Source organism: Strongylocentrotus purpuratus, unplaced genomic scaffold (assembly GCF_000002235.5).
Source record: "Strongylocentrotus purpuratus isolate Spur 01 unplaced genomic scaffold, Spur_5.0 spur5_scaffold_4, whole genome shotgun sequence".
Taxonomy (NCBI): domain Eukaryota; kingdom Metazoa; phylum Echinodermata; class Echinoidea; order Camarodonta; family Strongylocentrotidae; genus Strongylocentrotus; species Strongylocentrotus purpuratus.
In genome coordinates this window covers 965,229-989,706 of record NW_022145610.1, presented here as the reverse complement: position 1 = coordinate 989,706, position 24,478 = coordinate 965,229, and the positions used below count along the sequence as shown (strand labels likewise).

General features: G+C 35.8%; 2 protein-coding genes across 4 annotated transcripts in view; one reads left to right on the top strand and one right to left on the bottom strand.

Moving 5' to 3' along the window:
- The window catches only part of LOC592718 (bromodomain-containing protein DDB_G0280777), a 25,330-nt gene extending 3,697 nt beyond the window's left edge, over positions 1-21,633 (bottom strand). For all 3 annotated transcript variants that reach the window (XM_030997064.1, XM_030997066.1, XM_030997065.1), the window contains exons 1-2: positions 21,516-21,633; positions 1,536-1,930 (exon numbers count right to left, since the gene is read on the bottom strand). In XM_030997064.1, the coding sequence (XP_030852924.1) occupies positions 1,536-1,908 (373 nt within the window). In that variant the 5' untranslated portion in view covers positions 1,909-1,930; positions 21,516-21,633. The remainder of the gene's footprint in view (positions 1-1,535; positions 1,931-21,515) is intronic.
- LOC100889625 lies at positions 7,184-19,490 on the top strand. The gene is made up of 4 exons (XM_003726793.3): positions 7,184-7,353; positions 12,921-13,060; positions 13,835-14,113; positions 19,059-19,490. The coding sequence occupies exons 3-4, from the start codon at positions 13,849-13,851 to the stop codon at positions 19,406-19,408; spliced, it is 615 nt and encodes a 204-aa protein (XP_003726841.2). The 5' UTR covers positions 7,184-7,353; positions 12,921-13,060; positions 13,835-13,848; the 3' UTR covers positions 19,409-19,490.
- Positions 21,634-24,478: the final 2,845 nt, after the last annotated feature.

The following is a 24,478-nucleotide window of genomic DNA, read 5'->3' as shown; positions in this document are numbered from 1 at the left end:
ATGTTAAGTGAGACCAAGGCTCAAATTAATTTTTTGTCCACGGGGGCTCTTCCAAAAAAAAAGAGCCCCCGTGAGCTCTCTCACGGGGGCTCTTTTAGTACCGACGGGGGCTCTTTTTTTAATACAAATTTTCATTGAATTGGTACCCATGAAACTCCTAAATTCCTTGGTATTTTATCATTATCATTTATTTAAGTCGGCATTTTCCCTCTTAGAAATGTACTTGTTACATAGCTGTTATTGACTTTTATCTCCGTAATGACATTCTCTCCATTTCTTCCCGCTCTGCACATAATGTCCTCCTCATTATTTGGAGCAACCTTATTTACATTCTTTCTTTACTTTTGGTTTTTACCATATCCTTCCAAAACACAGGGGCAGATCTAGCTTTTTGCTAAGGATGGGGGGGGGGGGGGGGTAACCCAGATACGATGTGGAGCATCGTCCACGAGCCGCGTAGCGGCGAGGCGATTTTTGTTGTTGCTATTTTGAACTCCCGTAATTGATGTGTTCCTGGCATCTACTAACATGCGGAGCATCGTCGACGAGCCGCAAAGCGGCGAGGCGATTTTTTGGCGCTATTTTGAATCCCCGTTAGTGATGTTTTCCTGGCATCTACTAACATGCGGAGCATCGTCGACGAGCCGCAAAGCGGCGAGGCGATTTTTTGGCGCTATTTTGAACCCCCGTTAGTGATGTTTTCCTGGCATCTACTGACATCTACTAATACTGTGTAGGTCTGGACACAATGACACATGATAGCATTTTTCTATGCACAACACATTTTCACTCGGCAGCCCAAGGGGGAGGGGGGGGGGGGGGGTGGTTAAACCCCTAAACCGCCTAAATCCGCCCCTGCAACATCTTTGGTGATCTTCTTCTCAATATTGATTTACTGGTCAAGTTACATTATTTGCTGATCTTTTAGAATAACCAGATTTCAGAGGATTCACACTTTTCACAACGAAAAATTTCTCCATGTTTCAGTCCTTGCGCGATCGTCTCCAGCTCCAGCATATATTGGGCGTCAGCGTGCACACCGGTACTACCGGCGCAGTATAGCCATTGCTGACGGCCGCACTACAGCTGCACTGCGAGCTCTGTTGTTTGTATCGGTAATACTCATAGAGATGGGAGAGAAAGCGCCATCTAATTAGTTCCATTTTATTGGTTTAAGGTTTGAAAATTGATACTCAATATTGTGTTAAAGTTATATCAGAAAAGATAATCTTTATTTTATAATTCCACGGGGGCGATTTTTAATTTTGCAATCGCCCTCGTGAACCATCTGACGGGGGCGATTGTGGGGCTCACGGGGGCGAATCGCCCACCGCCCCCGTGTATTTTGAGCGTTGAGTGAGACTGTATTTAAAGTTGCGAAATCTCTTTACAGAAGTGATGTTTCAAGCTCATATTTTGAATATCGTATTACAACATACTCACATGCAGAACAAAATATTTTTGGTGATTGGTAACATGATGGATAACATTGTTCCTCAAGGTTCCATAGAAAAGGGAGAGCAGATATAACTTACCAGCACCATCCTCCATTTTCCAGTGAGAAGCATCGAGTAAGAGAGCTCTATAGTTGACCAGTCTCTTCCTGCCATTGAGATACTCCATCACAATCTGCATGGGGGGTAGCTTAGGGAACTGTACCTGGGTCACGTACTTCCATGCCCCTCTCAGATCCGTACTGGTCCTCACCGTCACCGTGTCGCGATGAGCATTGAAGAGGAGCGCGATCTCACGCCAGGCGCGGTCGTGATTGAAGAGAACCTTACCCTCGCGACGTTTGTCCGTGATGGCTGGGAGGTTCGGTTCTATGAGCTCCATTAGGATCTGTTTCTCTATCTTGGTGTATGTCTTACGACGATACTTAGGAGGCATCTTCAGTGGCATTAACATTCAGAACCGGTTGAGTAGATAACTGCACAAAAATCAATGGGTTGAAACAAAAGAAAATAATTTAATTATATTTCTGCTAAATATCATTAATTATGTTACAAATATTGTTGCACAAGTAATGTTCCATCTAGTTCAGAGAGGTACTGCATTTAACTTTCTACATAGAAATGAGAAAAAAAGTGTTTTGGGGTTGATGATATGAGAAGGAGGTGCTACACTTCACTTGTTAGAACAAGATACATGTATAAATAAAGATGTTAAAGTATTGTAACGGGTATATGTTTCTCTCTATTACAATCAGTACACGTTGCCCATTACAAAACAGCTTATTAACATCCACCCCCAACGTATCACTTCTTGGCTTTAACAGAACATGACAACCAATTCCATTAAAGATTTCCCATTTGTCCTAGAGAGTAGTGCTGTAGTCAAACGTTTAACCGTCCGGTATCCGACCGCCCATGGCGGATTCCGTTTTCAATTGGACGGTTTCGTTTTCCCGTTTTTGTCTCGCCTGCGTAGCAAAAAGCGAGACATAGGCGCCGCTTTTCCGGTGACGGCGGCGGCGACGGCGACGGCGACGGCGACGGCGACGGCGACGGCGTCAACATCAAAAACTTAACCTAAGGTTAAGTTTTTGAATTTTTGATATAATTTTTAAAGTATAGGTTCTTAGTCAATGAAACTTTGACTATAGGGTAATCAAGTATCCCCAATCATGTGAGTAGAATTTCAGATCACAAAGTCAAGGTCAAAGGTCATTTCAGGTCAACAGACTTGGACTATGTTGTAGCATCATCATCGAAAACTTAACCTAAGGTTAAGTTTTTTAATTTTTGATATAATTTTGAAAGTATAAGTCCTTAGTCAATGAAACTTGGACTATAGGGTTATCAAGTCTCCCCAATCATGTGAGTAGAATTTCAGGTCACTAAGTTAAGGTCAAATGTCATTTAAGGTCAATAAACTTGGACTTTGTTGTGGCATCAACATCAAGATTTTCAAAATGATTCTTCTTCGTTATTTTTCAACCGATTTTGATTCTGATTGTTTCATATGATAGGGCTAGGAGGGGGGTTTAAAACTTCTACACAGAATCGTGAAATTCATTATCTATGCTAATTTATGCAAATTTATTCGAAATCACAAAAAATGCTTCTTCTCCTTCATTTCTCGACCGATTTGGATTTGGTTTGCTTTATCTGGTAGAGCTAACTTTGGTACACTAAACTTCTACACTAAATTTTGAAATTGTTCTCCATTAATTAATATTGGTAATTTATGCAAATTTATTCCAAAAATAACAAAAATTGCTTATTCTCCCTCATTTGTTGACCGATTTTGATTTGGTTTGTCTTATCTGGTAGAGCTAAATTTGGAACACTAAACTTCTACACAGAATTGTGAGATTTTGCTCCATTGATTATTTATGGTACTTTATGCAAATGAAATGAAATTATGTCCCTTCCAGGGCATCAAATTTTTATTTTTTGACCAGTTCAAAAGTGTACCACATTAAATTTAGGATATTTGTTGTTGCGAGATGCGGATGAGCGCTACGTCATTGACGTTCTGGTTTATCATATTGAATTGCGTTATGCAGGCGAGACCGCCGAGAGCGTTTCCCTTGTTTTTTTTTTTTTTTTTTTTTTTAATAATTTTTTTTTTTTTTTTAATTTTTTTTTTTTTTTTTTTTTTTTTTTTTTTTTTTTTTTTAAGTTTCGATTTATGCCCCTCCACCTGGCACTACGCCTGGCAATGTCTCCCAGCTCAGTAATCGGTGTGATGACTTACCACTTGGAAACTAGAACAACACTCCAATTTGTCTGTCATCTTGGTTTGAAAGTAATCTTTGTAATAGATCTCAATATATATTCATCCAAGTTTAACACATGGTGTACCACAAGGTTCTATCCTAGGTCCTCTACTGTTTTTAATTTACTTTAATGATCTTACAGTCTTACACATTATTCTAAAACGACATTGTTACTATTATTTGTGACTAGTTCACAAGCACAAATCGGTGCCTTCAGTTAAATCACCTTCCTGCCTGCTTTTTCACACGGCCGGAAAAAAAAAAAAAAAAAAAAAATGATTTTTTTTTTTTTTTTTTTTTTTTTTTTTTTTTTTTAATAAATCGTTTAACCGAAAACCGTCCGGTTTTGACAGGCGGTTAAACGGAATTGGAGATATCCGTGATGTTACAGCACTACTAGAGAGGAAGGCATAAGAGATGTTCTGCATTTTCATGACCATCATTAGCATGTATCTAGTATGCATTAATGCAATTTAGTTTTCGTCTTTTGTCTCTCGTTACTTACTCAATACAGGTTTGAATATGTTCAAACTCATGCAATGGCAGAGTCGTTCTGCACATTTAAGCTACACAAATGCCAGGCTTTCTTGGCCATTTTTTTTCTTCAGGTTCTGCATTTGTGGTCACGAATTTTGTCAATTAGCCAACACTTTAATTAAGGTATGGACTGAATCAGATAGAACAGGTTCAAAACCACAAACATATAGCAATGATGGTGCCATTCACATTAATATGTAATCCCATGTGGTCATTTAGAAGACCATTGGGATTAGTTTACTTGTCTGGCAATTTGACCATTAATAAGGTTATGGTCATTGAGGACTGGGAAAGAAATTGAACTGGAACATATGGTCATGATATACTTATAAATGTGGGAAGAGTCAGAGAGAACATGGGAGATACAGAGAGAAATATACTGAGATACATTGTAGATAAATGTTCCATAATGTGTATTTGATTGGTATATAGGCTAACACTCAACAAATTATTGGAGGCAAATCACTTGATTCTGGCATGACTCTATTTTGAAAAAGTAAACATGAATGTAAGAATTTCAATGCAAAATGAATATCGATTTACAGATATGCTATTTCTCTTTTCAGTCTTTTGCATAATAAGTTGCTAAGTATCAAATTTGTCTCAGACCTTGAACTATTGAAGGTATTTGATTCACCAGGGCCTAGCTTCCAGAGCATTTCTAAGTGCCACGCAAGCCTCCTCGATCGATCGTAACTCTTATGACTCTACAGAGTAGCAAGATCTAGATATTAAAGGGATCGTTTTAACAATGTTAAATCTGAGATGCACGGCCCTATGTGTTATCAGTGTCTGTGATATGGTGTTATATTGAAGCCCTTCAAAATGATCAAGAAGTGCCTCAAAAAAGTAAAAACCTTTGAGTGACCGGTTTTACCATACTCGTTTTCCCCGATAGACTGTAGTGTTATGAAAACTGTTTGGCAAACGCAAAATTTGATTTTGATTTTCAATCATAAATATCTTGATAATCAGATAGGCGATCGACTTGTAAAAGTCATGGGATTCCTGGCTGACCAAAAGTTGTATAATTATCATTGCAGCATGAGCTAAATCAAGGATTTTTTTTTACAGGATCTAAGACAAAGTTACCAGATCTCTTTAAGTGCCAGCATGTCTGAATTCATACTCTTTATCCAGACAAAGTGCACATTGAATTGAAATGAATGTGCATCCGATGCTGGATATGCTGGTAGAGTAGGTATTCATGCCATGTCTTAAATCTTGTTTCTTCAGATGTAATCCCATCTCTCAGATGGATGGGATGTGGTGAAACCAGGGAAGGGGAGATAGAGAGATAGATGGATGAGAGATTTAGAAATGGAGAAGAGGAGTTAAGAGAGAAAGAGGAGAGAAGAGAGAGAGAGAAAGATAGATGGATGAGAGATTTAGAAATGGAGAAGAGTAAGAGAAAGGGAGGGAAGAGGAGAGAGAGAGAGATTAAAAGGTACAAATTAGTAATGATGAGTAAAAGAAGTAAAATTGAGAGAGAGAGAGAGAGAGATATTAAATGGTAGAAATTAGCATGGAGAAAATGAGGAGGAGAAAAAGAAGCATGGATGAGCGAAAGAGAGAGAGAGAGATAGAGAGATTAAAAGATGAAGAGACCGAGTGTAAAGGAAACTGAGAAAAGATTGAGAAAACAAGAAGGTTCAAAGAAAGGTTAAAGAAAAAGATGAGAAGGAAGACAGAAAAGAGGAAAAGAAAAGAGAGAAAGATGAGAAAAGGATGGAAGAAAATGGGATAAAGGAGAGAGAGAGAGAGAAAAGACAATATTTTTCAAATCAGTGAAACTTTATTAGAAATTTGCAGCAGGAAATGACATAAAAGTAGGGAATGTTTAGAATGACTAATCCTTTTGTAACAAGTCAAAGGAGAAAAAAATGTACAAACAATACGTTGATCATGGAGCTATAGGGCTGAAGCTCCTTGCTTTTATCAATGCGGTATAGCTTTGTATACTTGTAGTGAATGAAGATGTGCAGTAAGTGAATAAACAAATTGAATATGCAGGGTTGGACATGACAAAGTCAAGAAGCCTAAAATGGGAATGAATTCTTGAGAAGATGATGAGAGTCAGAAGAAAATAGACAAAGCCATGAAACAAGAATCCAGAGAAGAACTTGAATTACAGAGACAGGGGGATTCATTACTGGGAATGAATGCTGAATGCTTTGAGAAATATGGAAGTTATTGGTTGCTCTCTAGTAATGAAACTGAATCTATCTGCTCATAACAATGCAATTTGCTGGATGCTAGGATGAAAGGGGGAGGGGGATGGTATGAAGATGTTTCCTGCTTGGTTCCATTACTGATGGTCTGCGCTGCCTCTAATCTACTTGATGATAATTCATGTTTGCCGGTATCTTTGTAAGATTCCTGTCATATTCTTTCAGGGACCATCGATCCATCTTCATCTTTAATGACGCATTCTGTTGGATTACACTCAAGATATGTCTTCTACTTCTCCTCTCAATTCAATTATATTTTAAATGTTGATGACAGGAAAGCTTGTGGAATGGAAGATAGACATCCATGTGCTTTACCATTCAAAGTTTAAAATATCATTGAAAATAACAAACCGTGCAGTGTACAATGTATGTATGAAAGGCATACCCATTCATATAACATGAATTTATCATTATACATAATAATTTTATCAATATGAGTCTCATGGCTTTTATTAAAGTACATATTTGTGTTTATTGAAAATTCTACTGCTATAAATGTTTCACTGTGATAAAATGCAAATACAAATTAAAAAATTGTCTGCATAGATAACAGTACTAGTATTTTCTTTTTCATGTTTCTATATCTCAATATTTCTCACTGTGAACATTTGCTAAAATGCATATTATTGAAATAATCATCTCCAGTGAAAAGACCTTCACTTAATGTTTTTCTTTCTTTTCTTTTCTTTTCGTTCTGCTCTCTTTGACAGGTTGCCCATGCGGCTCCGACACATTCAACTACACATCATGTAACCGCACATCCATCCAGTGTCCATGTTATAACCATTATGGAGAAGTCACCTACAAATGTCAACCATGTCTGTGCAATCCAGATGGTTCAACAAGCCAAGAATGTGATAGGTTTGTATACCCCAACAAAAATAAATAAAATAAATGGAAAAATAAATGAAACTTGTAAAATAAAGAATAAAGGATGGAGCAAATAAAGAATTTTACACATTTATCTTCTGACACGAACTGTCAGAAGTGATGTGTAGTGATCATCTACAGCATACCAAAGATTTCCATTTTTTCCTTCACTTTTAGCTCATACGAAGTAAAGCAAAAAAATCATAGCCCTAGGATGCTTCTGCAGTATCTCATTAATGAATTAGCACTTTATGAATGATTTAAAATCAAGCTATCGCTATTATTTTAAATACTCCCTACAAAAAAGGAGCAATGACATCATTATATTGTAAATCAATGATCAATTTAGCTCAATTCATTTTTGTTTCAATTTAATCCTATGAGGTCAAGAAACAGACTCTTCATGTTAATCAGGATTAGTCAAAATACCTTTATCAGCTTCGTCCCAGCGGTATTTTGTTAGTTTTTCAATTTAGGAAAGGTGTACCAGAAATGATGGTTAATCTAATGATAAGCCTGGGTGAAGATTGTACGTCATTTCTATGAATATGAGAAGTGCATCATTTGAGAGGTCAACTCTTTGATTATACACGGCACCTACAATGTCAAGATCTAAGTGAACAACAAACTCGTTAACCAATTTAACTAAAACCACCCAGCTGATTCAGAGAAAGCAGTCACAAAACACCAGGAAATCTGGCAGAAAGTTTAAGGTAATTTCCTTGTTGGACCAAGATCAGGAAGTGTGTATGTCTCCATAACGACAGAGACAGGTTTCTGAAGTGTGTATGTCGCCATAACGATAGAGACAGGTTGCTGGTGCCATGGAGGGGCTCAAGCGGTAGATGACCTATTCTTGGTCAACCAGTGGGCAGCAAACACTTTAATAAGAGCAGGTGGCATATGCTTTAAAGATGACCAATTCAACCAAATATACAAAAGAAAGATTTTGTGACAAAGCTTATATGGATTACAACAATCAAACAAGATTCTTTTACAGGTGCTCTTGTATTTTCTATGTGGGTTTTTAGGGGTTCTTAAACTTGTTAAAAGAAATTAGATTTGAGTTCCCAATGACTCATTACTTGTAGTTAATGAGATTAATAACTTTTAAATTACATAAAAAGTAAAAAACCTGAATAGTCATTTTATCCCTCAAATAGGTGAACGTATCAATTTCAATGTTAGAATATAGACAGAATACACTGATGACATTCCTATATTTTATTCAACTCCTGACTTTACATTTGACTCTGAAAAGTGTGACGTATTAGGTATTAGGTTCCAATTCTTTTCAGTATATGTCAGTTTGAGGCACAGATAAGGTATGATAATGAAATTAAATATATTGAAATATGACACATATTGTTTTCATATAAATCAAAACTTATCTTGGATTATAGCTTTCATCAGAGGGTAAAACTCGGGACACACCCATGAATACAATTAAAACATGCAATATCCAAGAAATCTGACATCAAACTTAATATTGAAGAAGACTTGTGACCTCACCACAGACCACAATCTAATATTTCAACAGGTAGTTCAGACATGACCAGTGTTTCACACGATACCACCTGTGGTTCGCCAGCCTAGGTGTGACTGTGTGATGTGAGACATATGTGGTCGGGTATGGAAGGGGATTCCCTGAGTTCAGATTAGCTATGAATCATCAGTCAAGAGCCCTGTAAATTCTAGATGATCTTCAGACAGGAATAACTCTTGAATTATTAATTGGACAGCTAGGCCTGTCATGAGCTTGCAGTTTTAAGCCCATGAGAACAGAGAAGACTTTGCAGTTACACAGGATCGATTCCTGAAGATATAATTAGTTCATGAAAACAGATAACTCATTTGGACAGGGGTATAAGGTGCAATTAACTCCAAACAAAAAATGTAGAGTAGGAGGCAAGAGAATACGGAGAAAGTGCCCTGGTGGAAAAGTAGATTGTTCTTCTGACTTGGCCATGATGTTCAGAGTCGAAAATTGTTCTTTATTATGACATGCACAGAAATCGCCCAAAAAACAAAATGATTAAAAGCAAGAATCAATGATCAAAGACTTTTCTATTCAGTTGTTCAAGTGTTGGCTCTCAAGGCATGTTGTAGGCAAGAATCTTTCATAGTACACCTCATTCAGGTTAGTCATAAGAGATCAGAGTGAACATGTAGGAAGTCTTGAGTGACATCTTGTGAAATGAAACTCCTTGGTGACCACATCCATGTTTTCATTGTGGTATGAGAGAGATATCTCAGTCTGCATCAGTAGAAATGGATCAGTCTCGTCTGTTACCAGTCAGTAGGTGCCAAACCCTTACCTGACCAAGTTTAGATGAATGATGGAGAGCAGGAGGGTCAAATTTGTATCAATTCTTCTGAATATATATGTTCTTTGATTACTCTTCTTATTGTACATTTCATCAACAACAACATTTCCAAACCACATCCATGTTTTAATTGTGGTATGAGAGGGATATCTCACATTGCATCAAAAGAAATGAATCAATCTTGTCTGTTACAAGTTTAATAGGTGCAAATCCCAGAGGTGACCAAACTTTGATAAATGATGATTCTACAACAGTTCTTAATAAAATGAACCAACATGCTCTCTTTAACAATGATCCTTCTTGTGTGGTCTACATATGAATGTCAATGTCTCTCAAATTTCACATTTCAAAACTGGAGAATAATTCTGCATTGTCATACATGAATTTCTGCATGCTTCAGGTGATGCATGTGGCAGATAGCCAGTGTAAATATCAAATCAGAGAATGAGGAATAGTAAATTCAGTTTGATGGTTAATCATTCAATAAAAAACCTCTAATAATCCATTTATGATAATGATGACTGTTCAGCAGCCCTCAATATCCCTGGGCAAAGGAAGTTTTGCCCCTTGTCCTACTAAACTATTCCTTCTCCTGGTCCTCCAAGAAACTTCTGCATTTTCCTTGTTGGACAGAATGTATCAATTTATCAATTGGAAATTAAAAAAGGCATTCAGAGGTAAAACAAGATTTCGTAGGTTTATGCACAGAATTCAATAGATAGTAAGGTTTCCTTATTTGTCAGTTATACAATTGGTAGGAATTGTTCTGAAGAGCAATCAATGTTTAATGATGATGATGAATGATGGTGGGATGCCAATGACCGAGCTGGTAGAAGCCTGCAAGTCTTGAGCTCATTGTCTTCGTCTTGGGCCAGGTGATCTTAGCATCATTCCCCCTCCTGGCCATTTGCCTCAACCTACTTTATGGACATCTTTGTGGTTTGATGCATCATCAACTTCCATGGCAACTGTCTTCACATGACCTCTCCCAAAGCATTTGACTGGATGATGTTCATGTGTAGGCCCCTCTGTTGATTAATACTTTTGCTAAAAACCCCACTTTTCAGTGATGTCTGTGGTTGACCACAGTCATGTCATGTTAACCTTTCTTCTTTTTTCATAACAAGTCATCTGATTGGTTGATCATGTACACAATTCACCTGTTATGCTTCCCAGTAGTCAACTGTCAATACCCAGACGTGTGGTATATGAGGTCATGTGATGTGTCACCTGATCACACCCACATGACCATGCTGAGTGCATAGTTGGTCTACCCCTACAAGAAACAGACTCGATGATTCATCAGAGGCCATCAGAGACATCTAGCCATAAAGATTGGAATGGTTCATAGAAAGGTGGATGCTGTAAGAAACCTCAACAAGATTGAATGCCAGCATTTAGAGTGTATCCAGATTGTAATAATTGGTTTTATTCCCAGGTTTATCACATTATTTCCTTTACTTAAGGGACAGTAAGTTACTGCAGCCCGCATGGAGAACGAGCAACTTTTGAAACATTTAGAACCAGGTTTGAGTTCTGTGACAAAAGAAGCAGACATTCATTTCAAGTCTCCCATGTATATACCTCAGTCGCAGGTATGAGCTAGAAATGATTGGTCATCTCTTCATTAAAAACACACACCCAAAACATGACTCTGCAGATCCATAAATCCAGTCAGAATGATGCGGTTTGGGCTGTTCAATGAGAACCAGCAGGGAAGAGGGATAACATCCTTCTTCAAGACAATGCCGGACCAAGACAAGAAATGTGGTCAATGATGACGAGAGGATGTTGTGAAATACCTGTCTTCACTGAAAAAATTGGCAACTTCCAGTTTCATACGTTGACGTTCTTATCAATAAGCCCTGTCACCCCGCCAAATTATGTTATGCATTTACGTCATATTTGTATGTTCAATACAAATAGAAAATATGAAATACCCACAACCAAACCTAAGATTAATATTATAACATATGCTGTCATTTTTAATACCAATCCCTTAAACTGAATGTTGGCAAAATTTTGTTCTTCTCTTTCAAAACGTAACTATAGCATGGACTCAATTTGTCTTTCCCAATATATATGGCTTCCATCAATAACAAAAAACATAAGCATCTTTCAGGTTAATTGTACTGCATCAACTCGCCACCATATGGCCCATAACATGTATCTGGAAGCTAATGTGTGAAAGAAGCTGAAGTTTTACAATCCAATGAAACATTTATAGTCATAAGAAAGAAAGATTTGCTGGACAATATGTTTAAGATTGTAATCTTACAGTTGTTGAGAGATTCTCATCACACTACATCTGTAAAGATGTATGTTTGCCAACTGTTTTTTAGAAAGAGACTTCTTTCTGAGTAGAAGCAGGGATATGCGTCATGAAGATCTTTAGATGGCAATTGGCATAGGATGATGCCCAAGAACAACAAAAGCTGGATAGGTTTGAACATTTAATGTGTTTGGAACATCGATCAGCTGTCATTTATTAGTCACAGATGGTGCGAATCTGAATTCTCAAGTCACAATTTGATTGTTTTCTCTCAGAAAAGCCAGACATTGAAGAATTAGTCATAATGGTTCAAATCTCAATCCACAATTCAAAGAAAAAGTTTCTCAAATAATTTGTTCAGAGAATGTAACAAGCTGCATGTGATTGATATCATGATAAGCTTCTGACGGGCTTATCTTATGATATTGCACCTGTCTTCAACTCTTCATCCAAAATACTTAATAAAATGCTTAATAAAATGCATATAAGTTCTGAATATATGGCATCATATACTACTTGAATTATCAACCTAGCAATACCATTCTCCTATACCATATCCAGATTCAATTACTGTTTTCATGAAAGTTAACAAGATCTCACCAAAAAACAACTCCAATCCACTTTATTTCCCCTAGATAATTACAATACATGTACCTTTGGACTGCATGCCTGGCATGTATTCTACCGAGATTATAACCTAATGCTGAGGCTTAGCAAGAGGTTTAACCAGGTAATACTTGATTTAAGATCAGCCACAGTCAAGTTCAGGGCTAGGCTGTAAACTTGCCTTACCCAAAAGAAGCAGCAATAGGTTCAAGTGGTTTAGAAGAACACTGACCTTTAAATCTTACTTTTAAAAAAATCTTGCAAGGGTTTCTCTTGCCAGCCATATAGGTATATACCCGAGCCAAAATGTCTGAACCATTTTGCTTTTTCTTTTCATCAATTTTCTTTGACAGTGCTGGCATCTGTTCGTGTAAACCAGGCGTGGGCGGAGCTAAGTGTGACAGCTGTTTGGATAAATCTGATTGGTGGGATGGAAAGCAATGTACATCATGTGACTGCTATGAATATCTTGATAAATGCAAGAATATTGATGGTAAGTATAAATCTCTAAAAGTTATTTTTTAACATTTAGAAGGGATGTATACAATATTTGTAAATGTCTATGCAAATATAGTTATACATATTTAGAGAGTCACAATACAAATCTTCTGTGGCAATAAAGTTATTAATTAGTAAATGTTTCTGCCAGAATTTGCTAAATCATAGTTTTTGTACGAAAAGTTCAACTTCAAGTTTTGTTTCAGTATAAGCACTGCTACCAATTAAAGTTAATTAATTACTCAGAACTGACTGTGCTCCTCACATCCTGCTATTGACCTGAACGTGTTATGGATATGTCTTGTGGCTAGGCGTTGTAGGTGTTCTGATCTTAGGAGATGATAAGCTAACCGCACTAGTTCTGAGCGGGCAATCCAGACGCCAAATTGTCATAACAGGATCAATTATCAATTACGAAAGGTGATGAAAACCTCTGCATTTGACAGCTTGATTAGAATTGAAATGATACAAAAATCTTGTGAAAATTGTCACCCTGTTTCTAATTACATTAATTTTGTTCAAATCAAGAAGGAATTGATTGTGGTGCATTGAGCCAAATTGATGAGACATAAACAAAGGTTTAAACACAAAGATATAAAAAAAAAGATATCATTTCAGAACAGTTGTTATGATAAAAGTTACTTAGTTTGTAGTGAATTATTTTTTCTCGCCCTCTCAAAAAACAAAAGCAAAAATAGCAACAACATGTAACATACAGTTTTCTGATGCTTATTTTCAATGTTATATTTTTTCTTTTCAATTCACACAGGAACAACCAATGAGATGTGCAGAACTTGTACAAGTTTACCAAACTTTGCTTCAAAATGTGCTGCTCTCTGTGGTCGCGGCTTGTACAGGGACAGCAACAATACATGTACACAGTGTCCAGATTGCGAGATGGCTGGTAACTCAACAATGACAAAAACACCTACAGAATGTCAGAAGTTTACAGATCTGTGTCTTAAGTGTTCTTATAGCAGTTCTTCAAAGTCTCAGCATTGCAGATCATGTCACAGTTCAAGTTTCAAGTGGAACTGCACACAAATAAGTAAATACTCTCAAAGAAATAAACATTTTGTAAAGAGCATGAAAATAATTAGTATGATTTTGATAGTTTGATGGTTCGCTTTTCCTGACTGGTAAGAAAGCATGTGCATGTTTGTAAGTAGGCCAACCAGGGGACCAAGGGCTTAGGTTCTCTCCAAGGGACTTGATAATGAGGATTAATGCCTTACCAAAGGGCATTATATAGCAAATACAAATCCGGATCCTTTCAGTTACAAGTCTACTGCTCTACCACTGAGCCATCTCACCTCCTTGAAAGTACACAAGTCATAAAAAAGTTAAGCCTTTTTCTCACACAAGTTGGATGTCAAGTTCAATCCAGAGTTACCTGGTAACTCAGAAAAGTAAGCTTTAAAAGACCTACTTGGAGAAATACCAGAACTTCCATAGCACAGGAGCATCTTCAGAAAGACCTTTCTGAGCAATCTTTATCTCGCTAGAATACTTATTTTCAACACTGCGGGGCTTTCATTGACAGATAACAGTGTTTGGAAATGTTTCATTATTGATCCCAAATCATCTGAGACACTGGTACAGGTTTTCTTAAGAATAACCAAAAATATTTATCTCGATATGGAGATATGGAGATAGTTTTGTTCTGATTATTGTTGAAAAAGATCTTCAGAGGCCGTCATCTTATGACATTGTAGGTAGCTAGGCCTTTGAAGGAGAATTAAGGAGCATAATGCAGGATTTGCTGATAGGACTTTTATACTGCAACAACACAGAGTAAACAGTGACCTCCAAAGTGAAACATAAGAACAACATACACTCAGAATGCAAGGTTCGTGAGAGAGAAAATTGACACAAGGAAATATGAAAACTTCCATCAGTATGGATAGATTATGTATGTCAATCAAAATTATGGGCAAGAGGGGGTTTCTATGGTAGACAGGTGAATTCTTACTATCAAGCTTTTTCGACCACCACAAGCCCTAATACTCTAAGTGAGGTTTTCAAATTTAGTGTTTGATATTTATAAGGCATTCTGTGACACATACTTTCAACACACCATGCATGTACCTCTCTAGTAAGTCCATGAAGACTCTAGACCAAACCAGATTTAAATCACCCTTAATCTCTCTCCCCCCAAGGATGATCTAAAATAGGGGTAACAGGTTCCTAACTCATCTTGAAAAGTACCTAAAATAGCTACAAACCTATGAATAGATACAAAACCAACTCGTACTTTAAATGGCAATATCATTGCCTTAGCTAGAGAAAAGTGAGGGTAAAATAAAAATGTATAATCATCTGAAATTGTATACAAGGGGACAAAAACTCACGCAGTGCCCACACGAGCTAAAAACGGGAAGGGAAATAATGTGTCATGTTCAATCAATTGTACATCTGTAGGTTTACAAAAAGAGAATAAATTAAAGATAAGGAATCTACTCTGAAGACTTCAAAAGTTGTAAGAAGACACAGAAACTGGGCAGAGAGGGAGAGGACGTGTAAAATGAATAAGTTATGTGAGACTGGTCTGGGGGAGTCATAAGGAAATGAGTCAGAGAGCAGCCAGGGAATATCAGGGGTATTCCTCAAATTTCATGCTTACTAGATATCCTTACACTTAATGACAAGCCTACATAACGTGGGTCCTGCAGAGGGAGTTCCACACTTCCAGCGAAAAAAATTGTCAAGATCTCTTGTGAGCAATCGTGGACAAAAATATACTCCCTATTTCCCCCTTTTGCATAGGAGGGCTTTTTGAAGATTCTTGACAATTTGATTGGAAAAAGGCCAATGATTATATGGAAAAAATCAACGTCTTAGGTCAACTATTAATCTTAAACTGTGCTTAATTATCAAAATATGAAATGCCTAAACCAAGTGAAAATGAAACAAAACTTGAATACTTCTCTATTTTTCCCCTCGGAAGTAGCAAAAATTACTTAGTCAATTATTTTATCAATGTGACGATTTGGCAGAAGACATTAAGGCAAGCTTAACACAGTGACAATTCAAGGTTCAGCTTTAAAATCCACATGATTGAAAAGCCGTTGATCTGAGGGACTCTGTGTGAGTAATACCCGCTTGAGTATCACCATGGCAGAGAGGGGTGAATGAATTGACAGCAGACACGTCAATTAAACAGGTATCCGTCTATAACAGGTGACTTAGTGGCTCACCCTTCATCAAGTCCACCTGAATACTGATCTGTGTCTCATCCTGTGAGATGTATTAACAAGTGTTTAGACCACCAGGGAACACTGGCCAATGAATGGAGAATGACAGGTCAATGGTCAAAATGAGAAGCAAGTGAAACCTGGGTTAGAAGTTCATGGTTATCAGTACAGTCAAACCTGCTTTAGTGACCACCTGTCTACAAAGACCACCTGTCTACAACAATTTTTTTGTTTCCCTTGAAAATGGTTTCTCATTGAAACATGTACTAAAGGAACCTGTCTACAAAGACCACTTTTTGTGTTTCCCTTGGGTGGTCGCTGTAGACACGTTTGACTGTATAGTGTTATTCAGTGGAGTGAACAATCTTTTAAAACAATGAGAAATGATCAGATAAGAAAAGAGGAATATTTGATCTGCCTCAGTAAGCTATGATTATAGTGACAATTACTAAGAGTCAAAAACAAAAATGGACATATCTGTACAGAAGATTTTAATACTTGCAGTTACAGTTAAAAAAGGTGAAATTCAAGCCAGCAGCACTCAATGTCTTCTCAATAATTTGGAATAATTGAAAAAGAAAACTGTTAAATTAAGCTGTCTATGTCCAGTGTAGGAAATAGAAAGTCTATTTCACATGAATGCCATGCTACCTATCTTGATCTAGTCCAAGTTGTTCAAAACCTTGATGATACTGAGAAGAAAACTTTCTGACCTGGGGTTGTTATTGTCAGTGTGAGGCATACACCTACTCATCCCTACAGGCATACCTTAAACAAACAAAACAAAATTGTCGGAACTTCTCATGAATGATTCTCAATGGAAAATGTTACCATGGAAACCACATGTGATGTAAACGCATGGAAAGTAAAATGATAAGACCAGTTTCTCAACCTGCCAGTCAGACCCCGTTGAGTCAGAGAAATAACGATGGGTAAACATTTAATGAGTCACACTTGTGTGAGTTTGAGAAAACACTTGCTCCCCGTGTCATTGGCCGATTTCTTTTAGGTGAAGATAAGAAAAGATCAAGGCCGCTTTAGAGCCTTTTTTTCCAAGCATTCTTGCCATGTAAAATAATTTCTTTATGAAAGACAGACAATGACTCAGGATTTTATGCTTTTCCCATTTTGGGTTTTTGGAGGGGATGGGACCTGAGAGGAGGAGTTGCACTTGTTACTCTTGTAGATTGTGGAATATACTTCCACACCCATTCCCAAACTTGATGCACTTTCTCAGCGATTTTTGCTCTGACATCAATTTCCACATTAGCGTGTTTGGCTATGTTTCCTTAAAAGAGGAGAATTGTATACTAAAGTTCTGAAATATATCATTTTTATTCTGTGTTTTTAACTTAATCTGTTTGAACTCTCAGGTGAAAATAGTTTTAAACAAACAATGAATCAAAAACAGTAGATCAAGATTAAATCACTCACATAATCAGCAAACTAACTTATAGAAATGAAATGGAATTTGACTGGAAAATTATTTTCTGACTGACTTTCACCAGAATAAATAAACTAGAACTTGGAAAGGAGTACATATTGTTTCATGTACAGGGCCCCAATCCATAAACGTCCCATGTAATTAGATAAGTGGTTTAAATACTCAAATCTTAAGGAGAAGAATTATGTAGCATAATTACATGATTCATTGACACATTCTTAAAATACTATCAAATAAGAGAAGAAATAATAGATAATTAATTAATAAAAGGGACCAAAAAAAGAAATACATTGTAATACAATTGATTCCAGGGATAATGCTTGTAATCATGACTAAACCTTGCATGACTTTAGTTTTTTTCCAGATGGTTATTTTGGTTTCAGTTGGGATGTAAAAGGAAATTTACTTTTTATTCTGAGTAAGGATTCATGACAGACTTTTATTGGGGGACGGGGAAGATTTTTCTTAAGTCCAAGTGAATTTTTATCTGTAGTAATAATCTAACAATGGTTGATGGATGAGGCAATTGTTCTTGAGATGAAGTAACACACATGCATAGATGAGTAATGTAATATTGGGAAACCCCACCTTAGGTAAAACGTCTCTGAGACTCGAGCAGGAAACTCAGCCCTTAGGCATCCTATGGTTCTAATCTTACAGTCATACCGTCTGTGAATGCATGCTGGTTTCATATACTACAGTGCCCCAGGCAAAGGACCATTTCAAGCTTGAAATCATTTACACATCTCTCAACGAATTTATCATTCATCAACGCTTAATCATACAAGAATGACCAGTCATTTGGTGACGATTATTTCATTCTTTTGAAGCAAAAATTCTGACCTGTTGACTTCATTTAAGTTTCATGGTTAATCAAATGGTTCGAAACCATCATCTGAAAAGAGAAAGATGAATATAATAGAGTTTTATTCCATTGACTACCGAACTCTCCCATTCCCCTAAGATAAGTACAGTATCAATAGAATTCATATAGACAATAGATTAATGATTCATGAAATGATCACTACTTAAAAATGAAGAGTTTGGAAACTACAGAGGATCTCTTCCCAATGGCATAGGATAAAGATCTTATCAATGTTTGTTAAGAAGTCTTTATTTTTTCATGAGAGGGGGGAAAATGGTGACCATGACAATGACAAAATAAAAATATTATATTCCAGAGGAAAATGTTTAGAAATTGAAACCAATCTACCATAGGGAAGGGAAGAGACCCTAAAATCTTGGCTCTTTGACAATTCTTTTGGCTATCATGATGGTGTAGGATTTCACTTTCTATTCCACCCTTCCCATGCTCATTACACCTCTGTCTCCTTTCCTTCCTTCCTCCCTCTCAGCATCTCCTGGTGAACAGCCAGCCAAGGCAGGTAGCGGCAACAAACGCTTTAGGAACTACTATGTCTACGTAGCGGCAGGTGGGGGCGCTCTTCTATGTACAGCTCTCATCTCAACAATCATCTTCATGAAGAAGAGACAGAGTCTTCAGAAGCCTATCATGCCACTATGGACTATTGAGTTAAAGCAGGATGATCAGGTCTCCTTTACAGACTATAATGATGTAGATGTGATGTATCTTGATGATTCCTACCTCATGGAACCTTCAGAAGTCTTTACAACATCAACAGATAGCATGGATGAAAGGATAGGCTACAAGGATGAAAGGAAAGGCTACAATACACTGAGCTGAAACAATGTGTAGATAGAAAATGTTCACTATTTGTCTTGTTATATACATGAATGCAATTAAATGGACTGTTTGAGAACCAAAAGGATATTAAAGGGGAAGTCTACCCTGAAATTAAGTTAGTTTTAATAGGAGTAGAAAAATGAGAGAAACAAGTCAGTGAAAGTTTGAGCAAATTCCGATTAAAAATAAGGAAGTTAGGATTTTTGAAGTTGTGATCAATCAAACACAAATTGGCAACTCTATGACGTATCATGCGAGCTCAACTTCCATTTGCTCAGAACAAAAAAATCTAAAATTTTCATTTTCCCTCAAGAAAAATTTCAACCATACATGCACCCTAAATATAATAATTGCAAATATGTTTCTATACTCCCCCTGCAAGGAACAAATATATATTCCGTCATCAATAACGAAGAAAACATGATTTTATGGAATATTATGCACAAAGCAAATGAAGGAGAGCTTGTATGATAAGTCACAGAGTTGCCAATTTGTATTTGATTGATCACAACTTCAATAATTCATAACTTTCTTATTTTCATTCAGAATTTGCTCAAACTTTCACTCACCTGATTTTCTTATTATTCTGCCTCTATCGAAACAAACTTATTTTTGGGGTGGACTTTCCCTTTAAGTACATTTGGTTTCAAACAATCAATGATTTATGAATTTGTATATTGTGTATCATAAAAATTGTACCTACATGTACTTTATATTATATTCTAGTATAGTGCACTTTGCATGCTGCTTTGATGTATAAACTCTTTTCTAAGTTATCTACATGTATTTTGTTTAATGTTTTTAACATGTTCACTCACATTGTAACATGATAATATTGAAAAGCTTTATATAAAACGATTTCTGAAGTAGGCTGGTTAACAATCAGGACCAATGTTTGAGGATATTTGGTCTTAGATAGATTCATGTCATATTTAGAAAGCAAGTAGATCACTCAATCTATTTTAAATGGTTTAAGTTCTAGCTTACATCATTGAACAGAGGTTTTTACATACTCTCTTACTCTGATCAGATGATATAGAAAATAGTATTTTAGTATAAGGTATTACTGTACATAAATGCTTTTGTTCAGGGAATATGTTTGGTGCAATTTTCAGTTATTAAAGTAGGTACTACACATGTAAACATTCTCAATTGATGTAATGTACAGTGTTTGTTTATGAAAATAAATAATAAATGTATACATGTAACAACATTTCTCGCAGAGTGTGCACATGCTTAAAAGTGGTGGAAATAAGTGCTTTTTAAGAACAAAATAAAGTAAGTTTCTGATATGTGTATTGAGAAAATGAAGGAGTCAAAATATGTTTAAATCCTTTGGTATGTATAGCACTATATACATTAATTTCTTATGATTACTTTGACCAATCAAAACTTTTGAGAGTGGGTCAGATTTACAAATTTCACATTGCAAAATAAATTAATATAGCCTAATTTTTCATAAGTTCCAAAGTTCTTGCCCCGGCAATGGCCACCTTCACCAATTCAACCAAGTTTCTGGTCTGATTCCTAGTACATGTATTTCATAAAAGGAAACATGTCTCATGGGATTGAGACAATAAATTGAACACTCTCTGTAGTAAGGCTTGGTAAATGTTCCTTTCGAAAATTCGGCTTACACAGAAAACCGGGGACTATATCAATACAAAGTTACGAATACAGTCTACTTGTTCTTTCGTGAAAATTGGTTTTGATTTTCTGATGGTATAACTCCATGCATTTAAGAGAACTGTTGCTGAGCTAGCGACATGAGCGTCCCTGGATGGTGTGTGTGCTCTATAAATTTACACTATTATTATTATTATTATTATTATTACTTTGTATGTATACTTTGTACAATTAGGTTTTCAGGGAGGAAGATTCTAGGGTTCATAACATTAGTTTGAAGGCTACTAATACAATATAGGAATCTCTCTCTTGTGTGGTCTGCAAAGGGCAGGTCTACACACCAGAGCCCTCTTTAGATCATTCTCCTTCCCTCTCTATCTTTAGCCTTCTTCATTATGCCATAGGTATCATTCCTCCAAAATAGGAATGGTTAGTAGCTACATGCATGGTCTACTGGATAGTAGTTTAGGTAGTTACTTACCAGGTCAATGAGACTAGGGTCTATAGATCCTGACCGGTACTGCTTGATGCTGGACCTGAACTGCTTGAAGCTTGACCGATACTGCTCGAAGCTTGACCTGTACACAATTAGAAAACAAAGGAAAAAGTGTATGTTACAACATGTTTGCATGAAATTAAAAATAAAGGTGAAGCCTTTTCTATTCCACAAATTTGAGGGATTTTTTGTGTGGTTGGATTATTCTTATTTTCAAGTGTTGGAACATCATGCTGAAAAATTCGAGCAAAATGAATCTCACTGTATTGTGCACAAAATTGCAGGATAATATAACTGATATTTTTGAAATATTCGCCCCTTCCTAATGTTGGTAATATTGCTTTCTTTAATATTTTTAGAAATGTTTTACATCATTTTGAAGGCATTATATTTCTGACGGTATATCTAACTGAAAAGCTGGATGCTATCTTGGTAAAGAAAAATTAAAACAGTGATACCTTTTATATTTTACAAACCTGCTATAGGACTCTGTTTTTTACAAAATAAATCTTAGTTTCAACAATTATATCAAATAATACTAGTCAGCAATCATAGAGCTTATCTCAGGTAAGAACATTGCAGCAACAAGTCTTGTTTTTGACCAACTTGCAACAATTACAAACAACCGTCACCTACTTCAATTTCTTATCAAATTTCAGAAAGTTTAAAGAGAAATATCTTGATTAATATTGATGTGTTTATAATTTTTATTTGAAAGGCAATCATGTAAAGTGGCTAGGGTTTGTGTTCAAAACAGAGATCTTTAAGAGGATGTGCTGGTAAACATGAAAAATACCGAACAAATGGTGCTAATATCATGAACAAATGGTAGATGAATTTAACTAAAAAACAGACGGATTCCATGTAAATATTCATTGTAAATATTTGAACAAATTGTAAAAATGTAAATGCATGACAAAAGCAGCTTATAATTATTGTATTATATTATTACAATTTTATGTAAGAGATATTTGCCTTATTTACTAGCTAGTTATTCACTGCCCATGTAATAACAGTAAAACAATTTGGATACATAATTAACAAAAATGATGAAGATGAGGATGTTTTTTAAATGTGCTAGTTTTGTTTTGAATCTTTGCATTTATTGAAAAGTTATTTGAGATTAAATGAATAAAAATATAACATTACAGCTCATAGAAATATCTGTATTTCTTGTGAGCATAAGATAATTGTTGCTTATAAATACATGTAATTTTGTTTAAAACTCAATGAATAACATATTATTTTATGTTGTAAACAGCTTTGTGTATCTTTCCAGTTATAAACAAACCAGTGTGCTATTAACTTTATACATTTCTTTGTCAGTTCATGAAGACATGTATTTCTTTGCTATATGTTGTATGTACATTACTGTTTATACATGTAAACAATACTGCACTTTTATTTAATATCATGTGAAATCATTCAACAATTGAATTAAAAATGATCATGAACAAGAGACGCTTCATATTGTTTTTGTTCTTTTACTTATCTTGTGTGAAACTCCTATTGAAATCTAGGATTATTAAAATATCTCTTTTGAATACATGAATATTCATACTGTACTAAGGCCAGTCTTCATAACCCTGCAAATTGATAAAAAGTTAAAAACCTTTAAATCATTTCCACCAATTCTTATTATAACATATATGATGCATGAGCTGAAGTTGAATGATCTACAATACAGATTACTATATTGAAAGTGTACAAGATTTTCACTTTTTTAATATTTTCATACAATTGCAGTGGTATATTTACTAAGGTCTAAGTGTGTGTGTGTCCCTATAAAATGATGTAAAATAGAAATGAAAATTGGGAGAGAGAGAGAGAGAGAGAGAGAAAAAGGAAGTGCCAATATTAAATGAGTAGAATACCATTCCTTTCCACACACTCTTCTCTTTCTTAATATCCTTGTCATTATTCACAGCATCCACCTAATAAGGGTTCCCCCTAAGACTGGTGCCCCCTCCTCCTTCCTCGCCCCTTTCCTCGCCCCCCCCCCCCCTACACCTGTGCCTCGATCCTCAATGGTTGGATCTACATTACTCCGTTGCTATTAAAAAAAAAAAAAACAATTCTGGGCTCCAGTCAAATTTACTCAGAATGTCTAATAAGCATTCAAGTTGAGTTTAATTTCAGAGCAGAATAATGAATAAATTCTAAATCTATAATTCTGTATCTTAAATGTGGTGTTCCGCAGGGATCCATCCTGGGCCCATTACTATTTCTTATTAGTATCAATGATATTTTTAATGTATCTAAAACTTTAAATGATACTTTATTTTCAGATGATACAAGTGTTTTCTTGTCTCATCGTGACATCAACACCCTCGAACAGAAACTAAATTCGGAACTGCCAAAGTTTACTTAATGATTTAGAAGTAACGTGCTCTCTCTCAATATGCTTAAAACAAATTATATTCATTTAAGAGGTAGAAAATCTAATGAAAACCTAACTCTAAATATCAAACTGATATTCTATATTCCTATGATATTTTATATATGTTTTCCATAAAGAGAAAGACATGTTCAAAGTTCCTTGGTGTCTATATCGATGAAAAACTTGTCTGGAGCCCAGAAATCGACCAGCCATAAGGGTCCAGATGTATGGAATCTCTCTACCTAACAATATTCGAAATATAAAATCACCTAACTCTTTTAAAAGAGCACTTAAATGCAATATAACTTCACAGATGTAAGATATTACTGACATATATATAAATCTATCAGTTCTCATTATATCGAATATAAATTTTATTTATATCTTATGATCTATAAGACATTTTACTAGACTTAGCAATTTGTTTCTTGTTCTTTGTAAATAGTGTATATAGCTCACAACCCTTTAGGAATTTTATTTGTCATATATTACATATTTAAAAGGTGTTATATTGATTCAAGCTCTATGCTTATGTTTCATCACCTTTTCGTGTATAATAGTTGCAACT